Source organism: Callorhinchus milii, unplaced genomic scaffold (genome assembly GCF_018977255.1).
Source record: "Callorhinchus milii isolate IMCB2004 unplaced genomic scaffold, IMCB_Cmil_1.0 Scaffold2, whole genome shotgun sequence".
Lineage (NCBI taxonomy): Eukaryota > Metazoa > Chordata > Chondrichthyes > Chimaeriformes > Callorhinchidae > Callorhinchus > Callorhinchus milii.
Window position 1 is genome coordinate 108,979,720 of NW_024704743.1, and position 27,893 is coordinate 109,007,612.

At 38.7% G+C, this 27,893-nt stretch overlaps 1 protein-coding gene across 3 annotated transcripts in view; it reads right to left on the bottom strand.

The window, feature by feature from the left end:
* Positions 1-27,893, bottom strand: part of pde7a (phosphodiesterase 7A) — a 45,824-nt gene that overhangs the window by 6,220 nt on the left and 11,711 nt on the right. The window contains exons 2-9 of one of the 3 annotated variants that reach the window (XM_007896744.2): positions 21,990-22,052; positions 12,183-12,243; positions 9,998-10,081; positions 6,532-6,683; positions 5,504-5,567; positions 4,846-4,941; positions 4,085-4,185; positions 2,886-3,017 (exon numbers count right to left, since the gene is read on the bottom strand). In XM_007896744.2, the coding sequence (XP_007894935.1) occupies positions 2,886-3,017; positions 4,085-4,185; positions 4,846-4,941; positions 5,504-5,567; positions 6,532-6,683; positions 9,998-10,081; positions 12,183-12,243; positions 21,990-22,052 (753 nt within the window). Of the gene's footprint in view, positions 1-2,885; positions 3,018-4,084; positions 4,186-4,845; positions 4,942-5,503; positions 5,568-6,531; positions 6,684-9,997; positions 10,082-12,182; positions 12,244-21,975; positions 22,053-27,893 lie in introns of those variants that run through there. The other 2 variants (XM_042331935.1, XM_007896745.2) reach the window with 2 other exon arrangements.

The window sequence follows — 27,893 nt, forward strand, 5'->3', positions numbered from 1 at the left end:
TGCTTTCAATGTTATTGAAAACAGGTGGATGTGAAACACAGTTCCAGTACATTTCAAACAATCTGAACCCTCAGTTATATCGCAAGGTTGGCAGCAAATTCCTACTAGGTATGTTGTCAATATGCATTTAGAGAGACAGTGATCAGTGATTATTTTAATAGGCCCAAGTATTAACTAGCAATGTGAGGTACAGAGATTGATCCAGGCAAGTAACAAGATTAGAGAGACACAGACACACCATCACTTTCATATCCATATTGAGACTTGCCCAATTAGTGCAGGTATTGGGCTCTCTGCTGCAAATGAAGCATAAAAGTTGAATAGCCTGCAATTATCTTGGATGGCAAAACAAATAATCATAATCCCCGATTTTTTGTTTATACAAGTGCGTTAAGACTTTTTCACATTATAATAAATTGAACTCTATTCAGCCTTCAGACCTGAGTAAGCAAAGCCTCATTCCAATGCAACACTGCTCCGCAAATGCATTTTACTACAACTAAAATCTGCCCGGAGTACAGTCTTGCAAGAGTTTAAGTTTTGTCAGTTAGAAAACTTCATGTAGAAAATGGAGTCAAGCACTTTATTGTAATGAGGTTTTTAGAAACCAACAGTGTGGAATAGTTTTCCAAATGATTTGTTGCACAAGAATTCATTCCTTAAAATCAATGACCGGGCAACAAGAGCCCTGGTCAGAATCAAGTATTATAAAAACAAAGCTCAGTGAAACATTAACACAACAGAGTAGAAGGCTGAACCTGTGTCAGACGTCTGAACAATTTTCATCCATGAAATCCCAGTGTAACACATTAACTGTGTCACGAGAAAATAAACGCTGTTCCTTTTTAGTTTCCATAAACAATGTTGCGCTCAATAAAACTACTGACCCATTACAGCGACATTATCTACAATTGATTCCAGAACAAAAGGCCCATTTATAAACAGTAAAACGTTTACAATTGATTTTCTTTTGGTCTTCTTGCAAGGCAAATTAATTTTCTAATGCACTTTAATCTATTAGGATTGCTTATTTCAACGATGCAATTTAAAACAGTTTTGCTTGATGGCCATTTTTTCAGACTTGCAATTCGCAAATATTGCAAACCAGTAATTGCAATTAACGCAACCAATCTAGTTTGCAAGCATCACAAATAAGAACCAATATATTGTTGGGGAACCATCAAATAGCTAGTGACAGAATTCAACTTTGTGGGCAAGATTTTCCAACTGACGAGATTCCCATTTCAGCTGTAACTAATATCATGAGTAAGCAAGTCAGCTGTAGAGGAGATAGAAATAAATGACATAGAATTATAGACTGTACAGCATCGAAACAGACCCTTCACCCTGGCTTGTCTGTGTTGGTGTTTATACTCCACAGGAGTATTGCCCTCGCCACCCCCCCTTTGTAATCCCTTCTCCACATATTTCCTCTTAAATACACTGACGCTGTTTTACCATAGCTCCCAGCAGTGAGTTCCATATTCTCACCACCTTCTGTGTAAAGAAGGTCCTCCTAAACTCTTTTAGATTTGCTAGCCGCTATCGTATATTTATGCCCTTGTGTTTTGGAGTCACCAACAGGTTATTTATGTATTTTTTAAATACCTCCATCAGGTTCACTCTCAATCATCCCTCCTCCAGAGAACAAAAATATTAACAATTTTCAGTCTTTCTTGATGCACACTATAATAATAATAATCATTCTTGCATATGGTTTTATATATTCACACCTGGAAAGAGCCTAGGTTGGGGTTGCAGAGTGAACCTGCTTTGAGATATTCTGTGGAAAGTCACTTATAAACCCATAATTGAAAATGCAACAACTGGGATAAACTTGTCAAGGCTGAGAAAATATCTCAATCAAGAAATAAACAGATTTCAAGTTCCACTTGTAGGAAAACAGAATGTAGAGCAAGCATCAAGTGCAAATTTTCAAGCATTACATTATGATAAATCTGATCAAACCTATTCTTAAAATCCTAAATAGTGGCCCTTTTATAAGTAACAGTAACTCTCCAGGTAGACAATCAAATCCTCACCTTTTAATGAAAAGAGTTTAAAGTAATTTTCATGAGAAACTTTTTTTTAAAAAAGATGGAAACGCAAGAGAATTATTTTACTTGAAGGACGAAAGGAATGTGGAACTAGATCCTGTAGAACTTTCAAAAGGAACTTGACAAGCTCCTATCAATTAAAAGGATTCAATTATAGTTAGAGGTAGATACACAATATACACTTTCTGGAAACCTGAATAGGTCAGTTAAATGGACCAATAGTCTGCTCTTGTAATTAGACTATATCCATTCATTAGCAGATTGTTGGGGGAATTGGGGGAGGAGGGTAAGCAGAGCAGGCTCCAAGGTGGCATGCGTCACAATGGAATGTGGGAATTGAATCAATCCTCTGCTGCCGTCTCGTCCAGTTCTCGAGCCAGACAAATCTGCAGAACTCCAGGGCATGGCTGATGACAGGCCAGGCACCCCGGCAAGAATTGGAGGCAGATCAGTGGGAGGAGGAATGAATGACTGTTTGAGGGACACTGCTGTGCACAATTGGCTGCCAAGTTTCGCCCATAAAATATAGTCTATTCACTTTACAGTATATTCTGTGAAGTGCATTGTGACATCTCGAAGATGCGATAAGGCGCTATATCAAACGCAAGGATTATTATTCCCATTTAGCTTCTGTTAGCACTTTTGAGATGTTTTCTAAACATGAAAAGCATGATATGGCATCTTGCTTATAATGCAGCTAATGGGAATAGGACCCAGCTAACTGCCTTATAATAAAGTTTTCCAATAGTTGTAAACTTTCGTCTTTCTTTTAAGGCAAAACATGCAACATTAGCTTCCTTAACAGTTTGAAATGCGATCAAAACTTACCTTATATAAACATGCTAAGTAGTGTCTGGTTTTGATTAAGAAAGGTTGGTTAACACCTGGGTGATCCACATCATGTGTGGCAGCTGCCAGCAAACTTATCAGAATGTCCCATGGGGAAAGAGACTTGGCAAACTTCAAGAAAAGAGCAAGGTGATTATCCATTCACACAAAAGTAGGTTTGAAAATGGAAACAGGTTTTATGGGTATCCAACATAAGCAACTAGCAACACTTTGCCATTAGAAGCAAATGTATAAACTGATGTTATTTCCAAATACGTGCAATAAGTTTCTAAAGCTTAAAGATTCTGAAGTAATATGTTTCTAAAGAACTAAAGGGAGTAACATGGTTTAAAACATTAGATTCCTTCTATATGGCTTGGATAATTTGGCTTTTAATTCTCTCCAGCCTAACAAACCAATTCTCTCTCTCCCACTATATCTGCAGCCTCTTCTTTTTAAATATCACTTACTACACTAACTTAAAAAGGATAATTCTGGTAGTTATTCTAGCTCTCCAAGAGAAAATCTTACTCGATACAGTAAAATCCAGTTATAACACCCCCCTTACAACTCTGGTTTGCTTACAATGCATGCACTGCCTTTGGCTTTGGCATGTGGAATTAGGCACCAGCTTTAATAATAAACATGGCTGAATTCCAGGTCATCGGGTTGACACCAACCTCACTTCCTGGATTCTGTAGCCAAGTGCAACAAGTCAGTGGCTTGACTGGGATTGTACATTGCATAATGAAAACAGTCGGTCAAAAAAAAATCAGTAGCAGCATGCACAACTGGGTACTATTAGATACTGACTGAACATTACACAGGATGCTTTTGATATCTGAATGGAAATTAAACCGGTATTCTCCATGTTTCTCAAGCCAGAATAAGTTGCTAAAGCATCAAGGTTTTCTGGGGGGAGGGTGGAGGGATAGAAGAGAGAGAAAAAAAGACTAAAGCATGCAATATGCTCTAATTTTACATTAAAATAAGGCATTATAGACAATCTTATAGGAAGAGCCGAATTTTTAAAAAATCCTGTAATTGTAATGCTCATTTACCCCACTTATTCACTTGCATTGACCCATCACTTGTTTTCTGCACTACCTCTACCTCTCCTAACAACTGATACTCAACTCATTGCATTTTCATTACTTTACACGGAGGCACAAATGCACAATTGAAGAACAACTCTTTACCTCAGGTTCCATTAAGTAACAGTGCATGGCCTGAGTTACATCAGCAGCATGCACTTCATTATGATAAGGGTTGTTTTGATGGTAGTCTTCTTGAACCATAACTGCACAGGGAAAAAAAAATACTATGTATAATTTGAATCAATTATAATTAAAGTAATGTAAGAGAGTTTTCTTGAAAGACAAAGCTTATAATTTTATAATAATAATAATCCTTGCATTTGGTATAGCATTTGGAGGACGTCCCAAAGCGCTTCACAGAACACACTGTAAAGTGAATTGACTGTATATTTGTGGGCGAACACGGCAGCCAATTGCGCACAGCAATGTCCCACAAACAGTCGTAGATTGAAAATGACCAATTTATTATTGTTTTTGGTTTTGGAGGGATTATTATTAGGCGTGTGGAGTAAGGAAACTTGCCCAAGGTTTCGCCCTGCCTGGAATTGAACTCAGGTCTCTCACTTGCAAAGCGAGTGCTCTAACCATGAGCTACAGGACTCCAAATTTATTTCAGAATTGTACCTGTAGCTATTGATTTATCTTGAATGATTAAATAAGCTCCCATAAAATAAATTTGATAAGTTTCCCTGGTTTTAAAGTTAGTTAAAATCTAGAGCCACAGGAAAGAAAAGTAAACTATGCAATGAACGCCTTAGCATTGATTAATACAATACGATGGTAACAAACTATTTCACATGCATTAGAAATAACATAATATTGTTTAGTATTACTTGCATTTTATTATTAAGAATACCACTTACCTAAAAACCTCCGTAGTTTTACCACATCCAAGTGAAAATATTCAATGAGGCCATGCAACTTAAACAAATAGAAGGTCAAAGCAACTAAACTGTTTCCTGGAAGGAGAAAAAAAGCACACACACAAGTGTGTAATTTGTAATGAATCACATTATTTTTCTTGTTGTATATTTAGAGCCAGGTTTCTGACAGGTGCAGAACTTCATCAACAAACTTTCAAATAGTTTTACATTTTGAATATCACTACAAGGCATTCTAGCAAAACATACCACAAGTATTGGTTTTATAATATTGCTCTAAATATACTTTTTGATATTACAAATAAATAAGGTTTTAATTGTTTTGAAAGTTGTAAAACTTGTTCATTATACAAATAATGGGGAGTACTTAGACTTGGGTAGAAAACAATACATTGCACCTTTCATTTTACNAAAATCTATGCCTTTGGAACAAAATGTGGGAGAAGAAGCAAGAAATTTCACCAACTGTTCTCCCAGAAACTAAATAAATCATCTTATATTAGAAAAAAAACTAATTTGATTACAACTTTACTTTCTTAAAACAACACTTAGTACAAAAATTGTTTGCTTAACTAATAAATTAATCAGCAACTTTACTAGAACATTACAATGAAACAAATGGCAAACATAACAAACTTACCATTTGTCATTTGGTGAAAACGAAAGATGTCAAATTTCCAAGTTCCAACTTTTTCTAGCATACACTGAAACCACAAAATATTAGTAGGGTTCGAAAAAAAAATCCTCTTTGCACACTCGTTCAGACAGAAACAGTAAAAGCCTATTCAACCCATAAAGCCTGCTCCACCATTATGTTTTTGGCAACTCTTTAATTCCATTTCTCAGGCTTTTCACTAACTCTTCATGCCTTTACTTACCAAGTAACCTTCTATTCTAACTTTTCACTGGTATCTGATAAGACTTTTATTCTTTGAATCTATAGTATTCTCGACAAGCCAATGGCTAGACACAGGCAAAGGAGACTGAACACGGGTAACAGAGATAATTACAGCTAATATATTTTAACATCAATGACCTCATGGTATCAGGGTCATCATGTCTCCCTTCCCACAAGTAAGCATGTATTGCAGTTTGTGCCATGAGTTCATTTATCTCTAGGAGATGGGACAAGCAGGAAACATTGCAAGAGTCCTTTCAAAATAAAAAGTTGTCAGGTGGGTGCTTTGTAGACTGCTTATGCTTTGGATTTGAATATCTGGTCACTGATGTCTGGTTGGAGAAGAGCCAAATAAACCTAAATGATGGCAGAGGGGGAATTCTCAAAGCACCCAAGCATACTACCTTAGTAAGGAATTCCTAATTTCTTACAATACCATCCATCCCACGTTAAATACTTATCAATTAGAATAGCTAATCATGAATTCTATGATGAACATTTATTCGGTAATGGCCCCATGAAGACCACAAGGAGGAAATGCTATAGAATTAGGGTAGTGTGTTTTGTCAGTACCCAATATGTAAACAAATATGTAAACAATGATTGAATTTGGTTGCATGGCTGTAAACACCAGATTATGAGCATCACCATGTCCAAAAATCTTTAAATGAATGAACATAGTGAGTCAGTGAGTTTAATATAATAGCAGTACAACAGGAACCATGCTGATTAATGGCTAAATACTAAACATTTCCACTTTAAAAATGCACCTTGGCTTGGCCACTGCAGTCAATGTCGATGATGGAAAGAAAATTCTGAGAAGAAATGACACGGCAGAAACGTTGGGTGTGAAAATATCGTTGAAAACTCAACAGTCTTTTGATCTTCCTTACTGAAGTGGTTCCTTCTGATTCTGGTGGTACTGGGAAAGCAAAAAACATATAGAAATAGAACCATAAGAATGTGTGGCAAAGTAGGAGCCTATTCAGCCTACTTTTGTGTATCTCCAAATATTAATAGCTGTTAGTCTAAACCTTAACGCACACAACCTTAAGACATCCATTCAAATCGGCTTATATAAAAACAATCAGTTATTTTCTCACTGTGGGTTAGCACACTTGATTGAGAGACGTGTGGAGAAGCACTAATTTTGTTTCACTGTGAGAGGATCAATTACATGGTCTAGATTGCTTTCAAGTCAGAGCATCTCTGGCTGATCACATGCAGTTTGACTGTATTCCTTATGCTTAAAAAAAACTAAATTGGACATCGTCCATGGATCTTTGATCTGGAAATTCTAGAGTGTCGTGGGGATTATAAACAGCTATCACAGAATACACCAATATCTCCGTATGCACACACACAACAATCTCTGTACTATAATTTTACTGCAGTGCCCCTGACAGTTAGCAATGCGAATAGTCTAGTGGCATCACAAGTGCCTTGCTAACCCATAATCATGTTCAGGTTACAGTATTCACATTTCTCATTGGGTGAAAAGACACCAGAAACAGCAATCAACATGAAGAGGCAGATCAACAAAGGCTGAGTAATAAAGAATGACATCATTGCTGTGGACTTGTGAAAACCGCCACATTATTGTGACTTTAACAAAATAAAACAGCAGCTCTTTTCCTTAAAATATGTGGTATAATCACATTTATGAGACCTTTTCAAGCTGGCAACTACCTTTTACTTTGTCACAGATAGAAATCATTCCTTCTCCCCCATCCTTATTCCTCATCTTAACTGCTAAGTAACCCAGGCCATTTGTAACATTTATAATGCTGTTGTTTGGATCTATAAACTCCCAGCCAGATAGCAAGGCACAATAGCAAATTTCACTATACGTGCACACAGCTGTCTACAATACAAAATGTGCTCAAAGTGACCTTGTGCCGTTAGCATTGCTATTTGGATGACCACCTTGACTGAAGACTGAATTTAAGTAGAAAACAAGTTACACAAAAAGTAGAATTTGAAGGTTTGAGATTCTGGAAAGGAAGTCATCAAGAAAAAAATAAGATATACTGGCTGTTTAGTATTTTTGAGGAGATAGTAGATCTTAGAAGTGCAATGTATTGCTCTTGTAATTAGAATTCCTTCTAATGTGAGTAATGGGACCATCTCATGGGAACATAAATGTAGGTCGTCTTGAGTTGCATCCCATATTGGTATCAATATGCATCCCATATTGGTATGAACTAGAAGTCTAGGCTGACACAAATGCAGTGCTGGGAGTTGCTGCAATGTTAGAGGTGTAGTTCTTTGGATAAGATATTAAACTGAGGTGGACATTAATGATCTCATTGCACTTTTCAAAAAGAGAACAACATCCTCCGGAAATGAAATTATTGCCTTAATATATTAAAGGTAAGTATTATTGTAATAATACAGAGCAAAATCTCCCCACTCAAAGCCCCACGGATAGATTTTCTAAACAGGAACACATATTGGGGGACATGTCACAAAATAGTGCACTACACCTTGCGCTTCAAAAAGCTTAGAGGTTTCACTGTGATGTCTTTGGAGAGAGAAACTTGCACTTGATTAAACTGAGCAATGCATCTTGATTCCACTTATTGCAACCTGGCAGCTGGTATTAGTCTGACTGTGGAGAGAGATGATACCTGAGCGGTATACACCATGGCAATGTCATACCAATAAAGCCAAATAACACACAAGGTAGATGTAATGCCTGGTATTAGGCATGGAGGGAGGGGGATAAAGGGAAAAGAAAGAGACAACAATAACTTGCATTTATTTAGCGTCCCTCATGCAGGGTAGTGTCCCAAAGCGTTTGACAGTGGCAGACCACGACTTTGAACCAGGGGGAGGTGACCGTAGGCACGGTCGAATAGGAAGGTCTTCAGTCACAACTTGAAAATGGTGAAGGAAAGGGCAAGGCAGAGGGACAGAGAAAGAGTGTTCCAGAGTTTTGAGGCGTAGTGACTGAAAGTGCGGCCACCAACAGTGGAATGGATATGGCATGGGGGACATGCAGGAGGCCGGAGCCAGTCGAGCAGAGGCAGCAAGTTGTGGGTTGGAGGGTAAGTGGGTGGAGGAGGTAGGGAGGTGCCAGGGCATGAAGAGATTTGAAAACGAGTGTGAGGATCTTGAAATCGACCCATTCGGTGATGGGAAGCAGTGGAGTTTGGCTAGAAATGGTGTGATACATCCACACACCCGGGAAACTTTGTGAAACCCCAAAATAAAGGGCTTGTGTAAAGCAAATTATACCTGATGCTTTTCTGTTAATCTCAACAGATTGCAACCTCATAGCACTTGTACAACAAGCAATGTATTCTTGTCCATCACCCAGTTAAATAAGGAATATCATCACACAGCACAATGGTTTAAGCAACTTAAGAATGTGTTCATTTTCTGGGTCATTAAACATGGCAGAAAAAAATGTTCCAAAAAAGGCAGTGCCTGTATGATTTTCCCACCACTGATAAACTCAATTTATCAATATCAGGAAAATTAACATTTTACCAGTTGTTCCAAGTCAATAAAATATATATATCAACGTTTTGATGATAAACAAGTTTATTGGTCTCCTGATTTATGAGGTCTTGATCCTTAACTGTTTCACCCCACTCAACCTCAGCTTTTGCCCTGGCTACTCGTTCCACTGATGGAACGAGTAGCCAGGGCAGCCTCCTTTATTCCCAAACTGACAATTCCATCCCGGAGTCCCACTCGCTTCGGTTCCCTCTTCAAAACCCACTTTACAAATAGTCTTTGTGACTGTGCTTTTAGCCACCTATCTTCCCAACACCCAACCCACACCGCCCCCACCCCATCAGCTGTGTGAAGTGTTTTGAGGCGTCTACTGGATGCGTTAGACGCTATATAAATGCAAATTACATTTGAACACACTCCAGTTTATTGATCCACTGAATTTGGTCAAGCAAGTTAAGCATATGTATTAACTGGATAGTCAGTGAACTGTTTCAAAGACGAGATAACAAAGGTTTCAACATTAGCCATGCTTCAACATTGCTGTGGTATTCAAGACCCTGATGAAGTCTGACGTTATCAGTCTGGTGTGGTTCTTTGACATGCCTTGTATAGCTCTTTGCTGCATTCCTTTTCTATCAATGTTAAAGTTCTGAACTAAGGAGGAAAATGTTACACAGTCAGGCAGAATTATTCAAGCATAAATCCCTTCCTGGGAATTGTTAACACTTTTCACCCAACGTCACAGAAATAATGATTAAATAAAGTACGTACAGTGCAAAAGATGGAAGTCAATGTAAAGATGAGAGCCTCTTCTTTCTGGTTCAAAACATGCTCGACTCCTCACTCGTACATCTCCTAGAAAAGAGCAAGAACAGGGGTGGGGAAAGAGTTAAAATAATTTAACGAGTGAGTTGGGGAGTCTGCCACCACCTGGAAGTTGCATCCAGTAACAACATATTGGAGGATGGAATAAAAAATAATAACAATAATCCTTGCGTTTGATATAGAGCCTTGTCACATATTCGAGGCGTATCAAAACGCTTCAGATTATACTGTAAAGGAAGAAAACTGGAGGTGATATATAGGGTTTATATAAATGCTTAACTAGTTTACTCTTCCCAACAGAATCAAGCCAAAACTGAACATGGTGTTCCTGTACATAGCCTCAATTCACAAATTGTCTCTTCCTATTAGTACCTCAGAGAACTTTTACGAATCAATCATTTAGTCCAAATGCAGCGCAAAAAGATTTTTTTTAAATGAATTGGTTTGAATGAGGCAAAGTGTGCAGAAGTTTAAACACCAGGGTTTTTCTTTGGGGAAGTGTGGGGGGAGAATAGAGGTTGCATTAAGGTGCGACTTATACTCAATTGTTTCAGCGATTAAAAAGTACTGCTTTGTGAACCAAATTCAGTTGATAAAAATGCCTTCCAACAGGTCCTATTTTACATCACATTGGAAACCTATGTTATAACTTTGACAGCTGTACTGTTGTATCTTTTTAAAAAAAATTAATGTTCACATACAACATTTAAAACACAAACAACAACAAGATTACAGTTGTATAGCGCCTTTCACGTCAGGAGGACGTCCCAAAGCACTGGACAGCGTACAGCATTTCAGAATGATTGCATCAGGCACATTAAGCTATGCAGGGTCATACCCAATAAATGGTGAATGCTCACTTTGTAGTCAGAAGAGAAATGAACTCTAAGCTTGTGGTGAGCATATAAACCACAACTGAGGACATTTGGATCTTCTCAGAATTCAGTACTCCTCTTAGATGTAAACATTTGTGAATGAATTCATGCTGATAAGTGAGAAAACTGTGCTGTATGGAGTCTCTTGGTTTGCATACAGCACAGAGATGTGAACCGATTTCAAGGTCATTAATCTCAGTTTGTCAACCAAGGGTTGTTGGTGCACATAATCATGCCAAGACATTAGCATGATTGTTGCTAAGTTTTGTCCCTTTTTTATATAAATTTATATAAATTGCATATTACAGTAGAACCTTGTTTTAACGTGCTCAATTATAAAGCGAATTTGCTGAATAACTGGAGAAAGTACTTGAATGCTCCAGGATACAGGAATGTAGGAAAAGTAAACTGAGTAAACAATATTCGATACAATAAACTTTGTTAAATTNAAAAAAGGGATAATATCTTCAAAGGAAAACTCATCTGTGTGGCAAATATGTGTGGCTATTATAATTTAAGTGCCTTTGAGAAAATTAGATTTGTACTTGCTATTTTATTATTTCTCTTATTCTGCTCAAGTGTTATTATGTTCAGGAACAATCTACAGTCTACTTGAAGCAGGGTGTAAATCCCTCTAGTCGAGGGTGAAAACCTACAAAGAGGAGACGAAATGTCATCCAAAATGTGACTTGGAGTCCCCTCAACCTAGCCAGAATTACTGCTGACATCTGTTTTCATGAGGAAACATAGGTTGAAAGAGCCTATATGTGTTCTACATTGTCCACAGGGAGATCAACAAAATGCAAGAGAAATTTTCAAAAAGCATGAAAGACGCTGTACAAAACGTAAAGATTTATTAATGATTATTAATATTGATGTTAACATAATAAAATGCACCAGGTCCCTCAGATTTTGCAAAATGATGGTTCTAATATGAAAATCTAATACAATCAGTCTTCTAGGTGATCTTTTGGAACTCATCTCTTCTAATGATGCTTCGATTCTGTAGCTCTCATACTTATTAGTGAGCTTTCAATTCATGACTTACGACCCAACCAAATGAGTTGGCTCTATCGGAAAGATATTTTCCTCAATTCTTCTGAAAATTCTTAATCCAGAACAAATAAAGCATAGGAATTAATCTCAACATTTTTCAAGACATTTCACTTAATGATTCTAGGTACAAAGCAGGAGTTTGTAACTCTAAAGGTAAAACATTCAACTTATTTTGATAGAACATAATAAGGTTTACTCACCTAACATACGAATGTACAAAGCAGCTTGATCTGAGCTGTCGTAAGATATTGCCCCTCGTCTCTGAAAAATAAGGCAACAATGAAGGATGATATTCTGTAAAGAAGTTTAGCTCAACTAAACAGTAAATCTTAAAACAATTAACACAATAAAACACAAAAGTATTGAAAACCATAGCACAAAAAATTCAATAAAAACATCACGACTCAAAATACAGAACCAGAAAATGCTATCCATCTCCCACCTTCCTTAGATAGCAGCATGTAGAAGATTTATTTTATTATAATTAACTCTACAAATGTGGATGGGGGCGGGTTGGGAGGGAGGTGGGGGGAGAAAGTAGAAAGTCATTACAATAAAAAAAATCTCATCCAGGGCTTTAGGTGAGAAACTATTGTATGTATATTCATATTATGTACATGAAATACACCCCTCAAAATAGCAGTTATGAAATGGGAAGAATACACCAGCAAATCTACCAAAGGTGTAGCATCCCACCCAACAGCCATTTGAGAAGACAAGGAAAATTAAAGTCCACGAGAGTGACAGTGATGGCTCCCGTAGGATAAGGAAAGGTGGCTGAGGATTCACTGGAAACTGAGGCAGGTGAATAACACAGTTTGACTGATCTGGGTGTTAATTTTGCTCTTCCGTATCAAATATGTTTGATTTGGCCTTCACTGTGTGGATTAAAATTTACAATCAAATGTCACACAAAAACTATCGAGTTCTCAAATTCAAGAAACCAACTAAATCGGCAAACATAGTACAAGCACAGAAAGAACAAAAACACATTACAGTTCATCCAGCTTAGTCCAAGAATTTAAAAACAACCTACATTCTCAATTTCTTCATCAAATAATTAATTCCCTCTTGAATTTTCTGACAGAATCCTCCCTTGACAGTCTATTTACCAGTATGTGAAATACTCTGTACAAAACAATTACATCTGAAAAGGCTCCTCACTTTCCCTCTCCCAATTTTCATATCTATATTCATAAGCTCTCATTCTGCTTTAGTTAAGCTGCAACTACAGAGGTTGGATTGGTTCCAAAGTAATAATTTCAGCTTGTTGTCTGGGTGTGGTGCACCAAAGATATCAAAAGTATTCAGTTGCTCAATTGTGTTTGCTTATTTTAAAAAAATGTGGCAGTCCTTTTGCAAACCAGTTTCTTGACTCTCCGTGGGAGGGTAACAAGCCATCTTCAAACTTTCATTCTCTATGCCAGCTATCACAACCTCACCTTCCAAACCCATTTCACAATCTCTATCAATTTTTAAAGCTATACTGGGAAACATGCAAAGAAATATTGAGGCAGAAACACTCAATTTTGTTCCTACTCTTGTGGTAAAGATTTGCTCCATTTCACTGTATTCCCTTGGTCTACTGTACTTAGCCATGCTCATCCCACTCATCCCCTTTCCCTATGATCCTTGGATTTCATCGTCCTGGGTTCAGCAAGTATAGTGAGTGATTTAATCAGAGTGGATAATGCATTTTCCCAGCCAATTGTAAAAGGTCACCCAGAAGACTCTTCTTCATTTAACATACACATACATACACACACACCACACACAGCCTCAATGTGGGTATTACATTTATCTTTTTGTAAAGTCAATTGTGGCTATTATACAAATCTAATCTATGTTAGGTGTTTTAATGTATCAATATATAGAAAAAACAAGTCAGCTAAAAAGTATAGTAATAATAATAAATCCTTGCATTTTATTTAGCGCCTTATCACGTCTTCAAGACGTCTCAAAGCACTTCACAGAATATATGGTAGTGACTGTATATTTTGTGGACGAAACGCGGCAGCCAATTGCACACAACAGTGTCCCACGACTGTTGTTTTGAGTGACCTAATTATTATTTTATTTGAAGGAATTATTACCCCCAGAAAGTGATCCAACAATCGATTAACAACCAGCTTCCTACTTACTGTTAGGTTAAACAGAGGTGTGTGGAGTAAAGAGACTTGGCCAATGTTTCACCCTGCCAGGAATCGAACCCGGGTCCTCTCGCTTGTGAGGCGAATGCTCTAGCTACTAAACTATAGGACTTCACAGCTTAGTGTGGGAGGAGGCATGGTAAAAAAGAACACAGAGGATTACGATTTCAAAAGATAAGTTAACGGGCAGAGAATCTAAAAGCCACTCGAGCACGGACAGAGTGAAACTCATTCACTCCCTGTGAAACAATAATACGACTTAACTACCTGCTTGATAAGGAAATAAAAGCAAATCCTTTATAAGATTCAAATTTGTGCAGTATTATGACAAAGGCATTAATTAGTTAGTCTTCTGGATCATTTTGAGTAGAATCAAAATGTTTTTAAACAGCCAGCAGAGGGCTCCAGTTTCCTTAGTGTGTTCACCAGTTGAGGTGCGACAATTCCAAAACTCATTATAGAAATCACTAAATTTCCAAGTGTTCCAAGTAATAATAATACATGCATTTGATATAGCGCCTTATCACGTCTTCGAGACATCTCAAAGCATTTCACAGAATATACTGTAAATTACAGTGGTATTTAAATACATTTGCTTAAAGTTATCAAGACCAGATATCAAGTTTAACATATTTGTTTTAAAGAACAGCGCCTCTAACACCCCCAGCACTGGATTGGAGTGACAATTTCAACCTGAGTTTCAACAAAAATAAATTACATTTTATAGTGTTTCACTTTAGGAGGTCATCGCAAGGCACTGGACACCCGAGTGTGATGCGAGTCAAAAGGGGTGGTTGGGTGGGTTGGGTGAGCAAGGAAAGATGTCTGAAAGCGCTTCAAAGAGGCAGGACTTAAGGCAGACATTGGAGGAGGCAAGGAAAGGAGCAAATTGTAGGGGCTCCAGAAAGGAGATCGTTGTCAATTCCAAGACTTAGCACTGGGTGTGCTAAGTTTGAACCCACAACCTTCTGACTCGGAGGCGGGAATGCTACCAATTTTAGCCAGGCTAACATACAAGGATACGGTGTATCCTAGCACCCAGCACATACTTTACTGCTTCACCACATTTTCAAAGTGATTAGCCTCTCATCTCAAAATGTTTGACCACTAGGAGGCCTTTAAAGAATTGATTCCAAGTGAAGAGAACAGTCAGCCTATAACAACAACAAAATTACATTTGTATAGCTCCTTTCAGGTCGGGAGCACGTCCCAAGGAGCTGGACAATCAATGTTTCGGACACAATTGCAGATTAAAGGAAATGAAAGAGAAATGGCTTTGAGTTACAACAGAACCAAAAGATTAGCCTCCCGTTCAAGTTTGCTCTAGTTTCGCACCCCCACCCCCACTCCTAAAAGGAAGCCACAGTAGTCAATGGTCTCAACAAAACTACAATATTAGAATACAAAACATAATTGATTTCCTATAAATCATTTTAGCAGAGAACATTCTACATGCAATTCTCTAGAAATCTTTCCTTTTCGACTGTGCTTAAGGTCTCCTCCAGCTCACCCCACCTCCCACCGCCCGGCTCGGAGTCAGGTTCCGCCACTATTAAGCGCTCTGAGACACTACCCTGCGTGGAGGGCACTATGTAAGTGAAAGTTGTTTTTGTGTGATGTATCAAGGCTTTTAGTAGCACTGCAGTGCAATTGTAAAAACAAAGGGATACTGATGGGATACAATGCAAATTCTACCAAACATTACTCTTCAGGGATATACTACAGTTTTCATGAATGCAGTTTAAAAAAAATATTTCTAGATAGCTATGGTGCAGAATGCATTTGTTATGAACACCAATTTAAGGAGTTATTCATCTACTTTAAGTTCAATGTTCCTTCTTGTATCTGTAGCTTTAAATATGGGGCTTATAAAGCAATCTCTTCCATTCTTTTTAAGTGGTTGGTACTAAAAGCCGTGTCAGAAAGATAGAAACCCACCCAATACAGAATGCTCACAATAAAGTCAGCAGTTTTCCAGATATCCATTAAAAAATCATCAGATGGGTTTGTAGGAATATAGTGTCACTCTTACTGCTATCAGTTGCTGAAGTCTGTCATGTAATCATTCATCAGCAGACATCAAGCATGACCATCTTCTCAGTAAAACTGCAGTTTCACTCACTAACATGATTAATCCATTTACTGCCAACGGTCAATGTAAAGCTATTTGCTCAATATATGAACATGCACAGGAACACCTCAAGTGAAAAAGTCTTGCATGTGCAGTAACGTAGTGTCAGTGTCTTGTTTTTTCTGTGCTACAAAAAACACGTAGCTACACAAAGCAAAATACATCCAAGAATCCCTGCATACCTCGATTAATACAACAACAAAATTACATTTGTAAAGTGCCTTCCACGTCGAGAGGACGTCCCAAGGCACTGGACAATCAGTTTTCGGACCCGAGCTGGGGGTCGGGATGCGGAGGGTGAGGGGCAGGGGGAGAAGGAGGGTGGTTAAAGGCACGGTCGAAGAGGAGGGTCTTGAGATGGGTTTTGAAGGAGGTAAGGGAGGAGGCGAGGTGGAGGAACTGCGGGATGGAGTTCCAGAGCATGGGGGCAGTGGCTGAAGGCCCGCCCACCAATGGTGGGGTGGGCGAGGCGGACGACGTGACGCTGGCCACAGCCCACGAGCGGAAGGAGCGGGCAGGTTGGTAGGGGGTTAGGAGGTAACAGAGGTAGGAGGGGAGCAAGGCCAACGCGTGTTTGAGGGTTTCAGCGGCCAGCGGTGTGAGACAGTGGCAGAGCCGGGCGATATTGCGGAATTGGGGGAAGACAGAGCGGGTCATGGCACAGATGTGGGATAGAAAGAATAGTTGAGGGTAAAACAAGACAGCAAGGTTCCAGACTGGCTTAGTAAGGTGGAGTTTGCATCCTTGGATAATAAGGTGAGGAGGCGCTGACGGGAGACAATCAGGAGGGCCTTGGTCTTGTTGACGTTCAACTGAAGAAAGTTGGCTCTCATCCAGGACTTGATGTCTGACAGACATTCTGTCAGGACAGCAGTGGCCCTGGAGTCAAGGGTGGATGGAGGTAGAGAGATAGTTGGGTGTCATCCGCATACATGTGAACGTTGACCCCATGTCTGCGGATGATGCCACCAAGAGGGAGCATATAGATATTGAAGAGAGAACCAAGGGCAGAGCCCTGAGGAACGCTGCATGAGACAGTGCCGGGACTAGAGGAGAAGCCATTTGTGGAGATGAATTGGAGACGGTATGAGAAGTAGGATCTGAACTATTCAAGGACAGAACCACAAACCATAATACTGGACAATTTAGATGAACCTGGTCAACTTTTACTGTTTAACAACTTACGTTCCAAAACTTAATCGTTGTTGATGGGTCATGGCTGTGACACATTGGCTGCCATGTTTGTCTAAAAAATACAGTCTCTAGACTTTACAGTAAATCCTGTGAAGCACTTGAAGACTTCTTCTCAACTTGAAAGGCACTATATCAAATGCAAGGATAAGGATAATTAATTCCCAGTAAAAATGTTACTGGGGGCAGAGACTCTTCCCACTCAGCTCCCATTAATCCTGCAAATTAAAGTCCAAATGGGTGGGGGATTCCAAGATGGTCAAGCAACAGGAAGCTTTCCAGACAGCAATTTTTATGGCAAGATGTGTAGTTTTAGCTGGTTAGACTCCAGCAGTGTTTAAGTCTTGCCCCAAATCAACATTCTGGGATCCCTAAGCCTTGGCTCTTCCAAACTGTGGCTAATAGTCTCTGGATTTGGTAAGTCATAGGAATTGTCATGTCTAGGTGGCATGCTACCACTGTCTGACCTTAAGCATAGCATTAGATTTTCGTATGGATCATACACCTGGCTGACCAAAACAGTATCAAAGAAAATACTACATACAAGTAGAATTTACTTTTGGCTGCAACTTTTATTTCACAATAAGTTTATTGGAACAATTCCTAGCTTTATTTTGATGCATTTCCTTAGCCATAGATTTCAGTTGCACATATGCTGGAACTATACTAAAGGTTTCAGTATCATTCTGCAAAGCAGTCAAAAAATTCCATATAACTCATAGGACAAAACAAAAACACAAACTAGTCCAGTGGAATTTCTATACTCCAGACTAACTAATCTCATTACAAATTTGGCTCACGGGCTACAATCACAAGAGATAATGAAGGCTCTTCAACTCATTTTTATCTTGTTCTTCCAGAATACTAAGCCTGCAAAAAAACATCAAGTGGTTTTGTAAGAGTCCAGTAACCTGACCTCAACAACCCTCCCCCATAACCAGTTTGAACTGTTAATTACCCATTGCACATATATACATTTCCTAGTGTGTCCTAAAGCTTCCTTCACAACCCAGAACCTGTGACCTCGTTCCTCTTCCTATGCTGAATGGAATCTGAAATACTTTTTATATTCCATTCAGCATATTTCTACCTCTGTAAAATCTTCACTGAATAAGGGTGTTTCAAAGCTAAAAAGCTCAAACCATTCCTTACAGCCAAACTAAACAACTTTGCTTTCAATATACTTAATACTGCAGTAAACAAGTTAATCTCAAAATTTGAGTAGCTTGTGCTAGTCCTTTGTTCCTCTAAACTTTCCTCTTATTCCTGCTGAACTCCAAATACATCACCTAAACTCCAAGGCCAAACTCACTGTACAATTTTCTCTATCCAATTGCTTTTTTCCATAGCTTTCAAACATACAGATCTCTTTCACTCCCTCTTAGAAGGTACAGGCCTTCGAAATCACCTGATCGTTCACCAAAATTTAGCCTCTCTCATTGCTTGAAACCTTGGTCATGTTCTGCAACAAGGCCTTTGGCCCTTTACCAAGGTTTCAAGAGTTTTTTTTACAAAAATTTAAATTCAAATAAACCACGTCAGCGACTATAATTAACTTTCACCTGTTGGGAATTGGTGGCCAAATTAAATCTATATCTACAGCCGGCAGCTCCCCACAGAGGACTAGACTGTGAGCATTAAGTCTCAACATGCAGCTTTAACCTACAACCTTCTGCCCCAGAAGAGGCAGGAGTGCTATTTTAACTGAGCCAAACTATAGTTGAAATTCAGCACCACCCCCCCTCTCCCCTCACCTATGAAATGACAAATTACACTCATAGGATCCTCAGTGAATGAAGAGTCAGCCCACAACCTTGCAGCTTTATTTTCTTTCGAACTCCACAATCTAGCAGTTGAACCTCCCGTTCATACCTTCATCACCCTTGATTTCTCAAACATTTTCTTCGCTAGGTTCCCTTATTCCATCCCTATAATGTCCAGCTCCAACAGAATTCCACACTCTCATCCTCTTCAATACTTGGCTGTACATTCCCAACACCAATTCAGACTCCCTTGGCTCTGTGTGCCACTAGAACCCAAAAGTCTTGTTCAGACTTTCATTAAATTTTAAATCATCCCTCTGCTACAATCTGCTCCAGGGTTACTCTCCCACTGTGCCAACCTGCAAACTAAGGCATGCCTCATGTCCTCCGCCACCAATCCATGGCGAATTTTCAGTCACTATACCCATGTTGCCTCGAAACTGACCGTCCCCTAAATATCTTTGCCTAACATTTTAAAAAAATATGCCCCCACCCAACCAGACATTAAATTTTTTTTTAAATCCTACCTCCTCTGAGCTTTCAGTCATCTTCCACCTACCCGCCCCTCCCCCACCCCACTCGGTGATCCACTCTGTGCCTGAAAAGCATTTCAAGACGTTTTCCTGGGTAAAAGGCACGACACAAACATGGGTTGTTGTTGTTCAAATATTCATGCACCTTCATTCTAGAACGAGAAGGTTTCACAATCCAAATTCCAAAATATTTCAATTAGTTGGCAGAAATTTTATTTTTGGACTTCTGAAATAATTTACGTGTTGAAATGACGAGTGCATAATTTCCACGCTTTACTACTTACAAATACTTGCGTTTATATATCGCCCTTCAAACGGGTAGCATCTCTTTAGCGTCATGTTGGCTGGACAATTTTAACATTTATTGAAGATGCACAAGCTTTATAATACACCCAAAGAATATTTCACACCATAAGTCAGAAGCTGCATTTCGCCCTCAAAATCTAGTCAATTCACTTTGCGGTATATTCTATTAAGCACTTGAGACATCTCAAAACATGATAAGGACTGTATCAAATGCAAGGATTATTATTATTAAGAACTTGCTTTTCTGTACTGTCATATCAAAACTGCTCGAAGGTCTTCATAATCAGTCTAATGTGAGGGTTTTTTGAAAACAAACAGTCACTATTTGCATGGAAAGTCACCCATGAGATGAATAACCAATTAACCTGGAGGATTATTGATTAGGGCACTGGGAAAAATCATGTACTCATAAAGGCAGAGTAGATTTTGCTTTTAACATCAATCCAAATGAGCACCAGCAACAATAGCATAATTCCCCTATTACTATCCAGAGTGTTAAACAATGGTTTGAAATCCAATTGAATTGAAACACAACCTAATAACCCTACCAACAGAGTCAAACTGCCAAAAAGCCATTTTGAATAACGAAACGAATAATTAAACACTGAAAACTACTAGATTACTGGATGTAATCCTAAATCACAATGCAAGAAATGCATACAAGTTCTAACTCTTCCATGGTTTAATTGCTGAAGCCATTTCCCAGTATGAAATTGAGCCATAGAGAAATAAGACCAAGGGTCGATGCTGAGATGCAAGATTGTGCAGCATTGGAGGAATTGCAATTAGCCTCTGTACATCCGCGCTGGTCAGGTGGGGAGGGGATTAGTCAAGGTTTCTGCCCCTTATTGCTATCCAATGACCCCGCTAGAAAACACATATGAATAGTAGCTAAGAATAGGACAGGTTCAACTGTATTCCCCCAAAGTTCCTGACACTTGCTTACTGTTTAGATTTATAAAGAAAGGCCACTTTGGAATCTACACATATTTCTCAAGTGAGAAATTAAGCACATAGGCAGCAATTTTAGCTGCCACTTTCCTTTTTCATACAAGCTTTAGCATAAAATTGCAACATCTACGAAACTGCCGCACATGCATACGATATTATATAAAATCTTCTCGTACAACGCACAATCAGGTCAAATATAAAGAGCAGCTACCAGAGAACAGGTACGTTTGCAGCCAATTTAATAGCCAATCCATTAAAATGTTTAAGGACAGAAAAACATGCAAGCCAAAGGGTCAATTTATCAGTACATTTGTAATTTCACCGTTTAGTTTATTGGATGTACTGGCACAGGCTGGAGGCAAAATCCTCAATGACTAGATCCGTGACACAGGGACCCCAGGATTTGAGTCCCAATTAGTGGAATGTCAGCTTTCAATGAACTCTGGAAGATAGTATCTGGCTTTCCATCAGTAGAAAACCGCAAGCGAGATCCAAATTCACAGACCCAACATTATGGAAGTAGCCAATGAGAAACTTGTTGGGGGTTGGTCTCTAGCACATCCAGGTAAATTCAGTGATAAATATCAAATGTGCTACTAAACTGATCCCATTGTTTGAAATACAAAGAATTAACAAGGGTACAACAAATCTACTATGGTTATAAAGGGGGAGGGGGAAAGAGAGAAATATAAATCAGAAGACTGGATCGGATCAGTACAAAATACACACCACAAAAAAAACACTTAAATTAATGATCATTAAACACTTAAAATTTGATCCTGGCCAACAGAAACTGTATCACTACCGTGACCAATTGAAACAGCTGTTGTTAACATATTACAATGCAACATCAAAATGCAACAAACTAAAATACACATTGAAATACATCAGTGACTCATTTTACACTTTCAAGTTGTTTATTCACCACCTTTTGAAGGGGTATTTTATAAAACAAAGTGCATACACACATCTACAATAGTACCTCCAGGAAGCATTCTCCCCAAGCAGATGAAGGGATCCAAAGATTAGAGGAGTTTGTGAAGGTCTATAAAAAAAATAAAAAAAAGTAGGTAGTACAGACATCTGTTAAAATTGTCCTCAATTTTCCTTTTTTCAAAAGAAAAACTCAGGTTTGTACACAGCCATCATGAGAACATTGGTGCAATCTCCAGTTAACCTCAAGAAATGTCTAGTAACGTGCTCATGATGCACAACAATTTGGACAGCGCCACCACTGAAAAACAGTTTGGACTGCTCAAGACACACCTCTCAACCAACTACAGCAGTAGGACAATACTGGGCCTTTAACCTTCAACTATCCACGATGCTACCCACCTGCAAATTCTACATGAATCATCAGCCGTTAAGTTCATCTAAATTTGTCACAGCGCTTCTGAACAATTAAAAACAGCCCTGATCAACACGATCTTGAAAAAGGCCGAGTTGTTCAGAATTCAGAGGAGGAGTACAGCTCTCAGATCTAAAGTGTGTAGCATCTCTGTCAAGCATTCCAGAATTCCAGTTTTAAATCTTACAAATGAAACTTCTAAAAAAAATCCTTAGCAAAATTATTTCAGTTTAGTTTAACAGAACAAATTTCAGTGAGGGCTTTTCGGAAACTATGTCATTTCTGGCTTACAAAACATGTCTTATTAGGATAGAAGTGACCAGCACTTTTCTTTTCCACCACGCTGGAGGGAATAAAAAAAAACCTTACATTTGATATATAGCTTTCCACATCTTCCACACGTCTCAAAGCGCTTCACAGGATATACTATAAAGTGAATTGACTGTTTTATGCATATTTTGTGGGTGAAACTCGGCAGCCAATTGTGCACATCAGTGTCCCATAAACAGTCGTGGGATTGAGTGACCAAATTATTATTGTGTTTTCTTTGAGGGATTATTATCCCCAGAAAAGCAATCCGCCAATCGACTAATAACCGGGTTCCAACTTACCGCTAGGTAAACAGGCGTGAGGAGTAAGGAAACTTGCCCAACATTTTGCTCTGCCGGGAATCAAACCCAGGTCTCTCGCTTGTGTGGCGAGTGCTCTAACCTGAGCTACAGGACTCCATGAATACAATGAGGGCCTCTGTACCCTTGTTAACTTTTGTTCAAAGGGAAATTTTGCATTTGCCTTTGTTCAGTTGTAAAAGAAAAAAATAAGTTGGGGTTATTTCAAAGAATCTGGTTTATTTCAAAGAAAAGTTAAGTTGCCATAATCTAGCAATTAAGATAGCCCTAATAAATCCTTTTGTTGTATAAGTAATGTACATTCGTTGTACAATTTTTTTAAAAAAAGTCTACAATAGTACCTAAAAATGTAGCGACAGCAAGTCTTATGTGGAATTTGGTTTAACCATACTCCGCTAAACTCACAAACACTAAATGAACACAGCCTCAGTGTTTCCCAATTGATATTCATCTAAATAGGATAAATCAGAGGCCAGTAAATAAATCCCGTCAACAGGAGAGCTTTCAGTGAAGTTTGGTAATTTTGTGAAAATAATTTTAAACGAATTAGATAGCTTTTGATCAACAGAAGATCAATGAATTTGCACCGTTTACTTGAGTCACTTTCACTTCAAACAAGTTCTCTTCTATCAAGTAGCTCATGAATCTTCCATCCAGCAGCTTTGTAACACTGAAACTGTATAATCACAACACTCTTGAGCTTTAAGGCTGAATTAATTGAAATAATAGATACCACTCAATGATTAAGTCATAATCTAATAGGGGGCTTGATGACAAAAGTACTCAATGCACATTCATGGTTTGCAATGTCATCTGAATTGCAGGATTTAATTACTGCATTCCCGCATCAGGTTTGAGTTATTGAGAATCATTTTACATATGAATTTCCTTAATCCTCATTGTACCAGTGTTCCTATATTTTCATTTGAAAATGCTACACATCAATAATTCTGAATGGATTTTAAATACCTTGCTGTCAGGCTTGCATTTTAAACCATAAAGTCACACAAAAAAAATTGGCACCACTGAAAATGATATCCTGCATCAAACAAGAACCTGCAATTAAAAGAATGGAAGAAGCGCTTTTAAATGGCTTCCTGTCTAAATCACAATTATTCACAATATCTGATTCTACTCTTGTGGTCCAAGTAGCTGCTTACAGCTACATCAATGTTAACTCAACATTTAAAAACCTAGTGCTTGTCTCAACACTTCTCAATCTTTTGTCCAATACATTTGAGCTTCGCAAGCTGCTCCTCAGAGCTCCACAACAATCACTTTGAAAGCAAAGTACCCCCAAACTGCACACAATATTCCAAATGTGGTCTCAACAGTGGTCTGCACAAGGTTAAAGTAACTTATTTTGACTGTTAATCAAATGCCTTGAAGATCCAACCCACTATTCCATTAAATTTGTTGATTGCAGCAGCTTCACTGACAACCTTTAATAACTGCATAAATCACACAAATTTGTGTTTATTTCCACTTCTGCTAATGGACACCACTTTATTATGCACATGTGTTCACAGCATCTTGTTAAACATGCTGCCACGTTTCTCTCACAAATATACAGTCAATTCACTTTACAGTACATTCGGTGAAGTGCTTTGAGACATCTAGCAGACATGAAAAGCGCAATATCAAATGCAAGGATTATTATTATGAACATTCATTACCTTAAATTTACCCACAAGAACATCTGCCGCATTGCTCTACATCTTCGGAATGCCTCTTATTGTGTGACTTTAAGGTACGTGACTATGCAGCTATCAAAAAACCTCAAATTATAAGTAATGCTCAATACTAAGTCAATAAGTTTTTTTTCTTGAAACCTTTGAAGTTACTTGTTCCACCACCTTCCTGGTTGTTAGTTCCACAAACCTATCAATCTTTTATAAAGGCATTTCTCCTGGATCGTCCATTTGCTTTTTTGGTCTTTCTTTTGAATCGATCTCTCTTATTTTTGAATTTTCTTAAAAAAATAATAAATTAGCCACTCAATCCACGACTGTTTGTGGGACAAAGCTGTGCGCAATTGGCTGCCGAATTTTGCCCACAAAATATGCACAAAACAGTCAATTCACTTTACAGTAGTCTGTGAAGCTCTTTGAGACATCTCGAAGAAGTGATAAGGCGCTATATCAAATGCAAGGATTATTATTATGATTATTATTATTGTTATAATTGTAAGGTGGTAAAAGCAAGAGTTCTGGAACCAACTGTTATAGAAAAATGTTGCTCACTTCTTTAAAGACTGTTGCAGTGTCTTTGCCCACCCTAACTCTGATCTAAACCCTACCCTCCGCCAATTCAATTTGCTTGGCGGGCACCTGCCTGCTTCACATCCCCCGCCCTTCCCATCCCACCATCAGTGGTCAGGTCTATAGCCTTTCTGTTCCCAATCTCTGGAACTCCATCCCGGATCCCTTTGCCTCGCCCCCTCCTTTACCTCCTTCTGGGGTTATCTTCCCAAGTCTTGGCCTCCACCACTACCGAATCCAACCCCAAATCGGGAGCAAATCCTCAACTGTCCAGTGCCATGGAACATCCTTCCGACGTGAAAGTGCTATATAAATGCAATTTGTTGTTGTTGTTGAAGGCCTCATAAGTGCAGGGTGATCATAAGAAAATCCAAGTGCAGAGCAACAACATTAAAACAAGTACCAATTTACCATGGATTTGTAAATCTGTGTTATACCGGAAGAGCAATACACCCAAAAAGGTACTGTGTAGAAGGGTCATTGACGTGAGTTTGCAAAGGGACATCTGCTGCCCTTGTGCCTTTTATGGCGACTTGCCAACTCAGAATAAATAACAAATGTGAAATAATCCTAAAATAGGGGAAAGGAAGCGGGCTAAAATTATGGACCCTGTCTACCACGTTTAACAAGTTTGTCCTGTAAATATTCACTAAAAAGCTCTAAGTTTAGATATTTCCTAACGGACAGGGTTTGTGAATCTCGGTCCATTACTCTGAAATCCATGTCAAACGTTTACTTATAGGATTGGTGTTCTTCAGAGCATTAATACCATTAATGGACAGAAATCCTTTCAAACATTTTTTCTACAACAGAGTAGGTTAGTGGAGCTGTAATCTGCTGCCGGCTGAATATCAGGTGAACATTTGGTGTTGAAGGCGACAAGATCAAGGAATTTCAGGAGGCAAAAGGAGCAGGTGGAGAATGGCACTGATGGGCTCTGACTAAGGGCAGTCTTAGTGCTGTGGGAGGGGTGGGTAGAGACTAACTGTATCGGAAGGGTTTGAGGTGGTAGGAGAAGAAGGAAGGAAACGACTCATTGCAATATGTAGGAAGAGGAAGGGCAGATTAGAAATGGGTCAGCAGTCAAATTTATTTTGGTCAGCCATGTATCTGACACATGCAGAAACCCATCCCCATGCTTAAGAGTATCCAAACCAAATTCAGAATTCCATGCATTCCACCTACATGTGGAAATTCCAGAGATGGAGGGACGCATCCTGCGTACCTAATTCTGGAAGGTATTAGGCACAGGTTGGCAAGAGCCAAGCCTTGGGGACTCCAGAGTGTGCACTGGGGTACTGCTGGAGTCTAAGCAGCTAAAACCGCATAGCTTGCCATTGATATCACTGTCTGGCAAGCTTTCCCACTGGTTGTCCAGCTAGTACCACCCAACCGGTTAGGGCTTTGGCTTGCAGGGTTAACAGGAGCTGCGAATGATAAGGGGAGCGGTTTTGATAAGGGGATGAGAGAGGGAGAGGTTGCAGAGCGATGGGAGTATCCACAACACACAGTCTGGCCTAGAGATTTTCTCCACAACCTTTTCAAGAAGATTTTAATACATGGTTCGCATTTGACGACCACTCACATAAGTAACCTTTAAGGACTATTAACAGTAGAACAAGCCTTTAAAAGGTTAATATAACAGTAGTACTAGGTAGATTAGTGAATGATAATCTTATTGGTTAGGAGAGCAACCATCAAAGGAATACTTCTGGATAGTGCATACAATGGCTATAACCACAAGCCTTTTTAAACAAAATACCTCCAACCCCAATGCTTCATTGTTAAGTGCCTTATCCTAGATCAGACATTTAATACATGGAATGAGTTCAAACAAAAACATGCTTTGTGAAGACTTAAAAGCAGGAACACTATTTAAACAAGGAACACCCTGTAGTTAATGAAAGTCAAAATGAACATTAAGACTGTTTTATCGTTTTTTTTCAAAAAAAAACTTTCAGATTAAAGAATCCCCAAAGTGCCCTGTAATTTAATCAAGTCTCCAATATGGCAAAAAAAATTATGAGTTATTGAATGTCTTGAGTCTTTCAAGGCACGGTTTAAAACTTTTCTTCGTCTGGAGATTAAACAATTGAGAAGAGACTTGATAGGGCATTTAAAATTCTGAAAAGGGTTCAATAAGATGAACATATATAGGCTATTTACACTTGTTGGTGAGTCCAAACAAGGGAGTAGAAATACAAAATAGCCATTCGGAGATCTAAATGTTTAGCAGGAACTTCTTTACACAGAGAGTGCTGAGAATATGGAACTAACTGCCGGAGCTGTGGTTGATGCAGAAAGATTAACCTATCTAAGTGGAAACCTGAGAGAAGAAACATAGGAGAAAAGGGAATAGGCAGAGGGATTAGGAGGGGTGGAGGCCCATGGAGTACAAACACACACACAGATCATTCTGGTCAAATGGCCCATTTCCATGCTGCACAGTGAATATAATTCTATGTAATTGATAGTTCAAATAATCACTCCTTTTGATATCTTGTCTTACATGGCAGGACGATGTCTCAAAGTACTTCACAGGATTTACTGTAAGCATGAATAACTGAATAGTTTGTAGACAAACACAACAGCTAATTTCCACAGAACAATGTCCCACAAACAATCATGAAGTGAATGATTGATTTTAC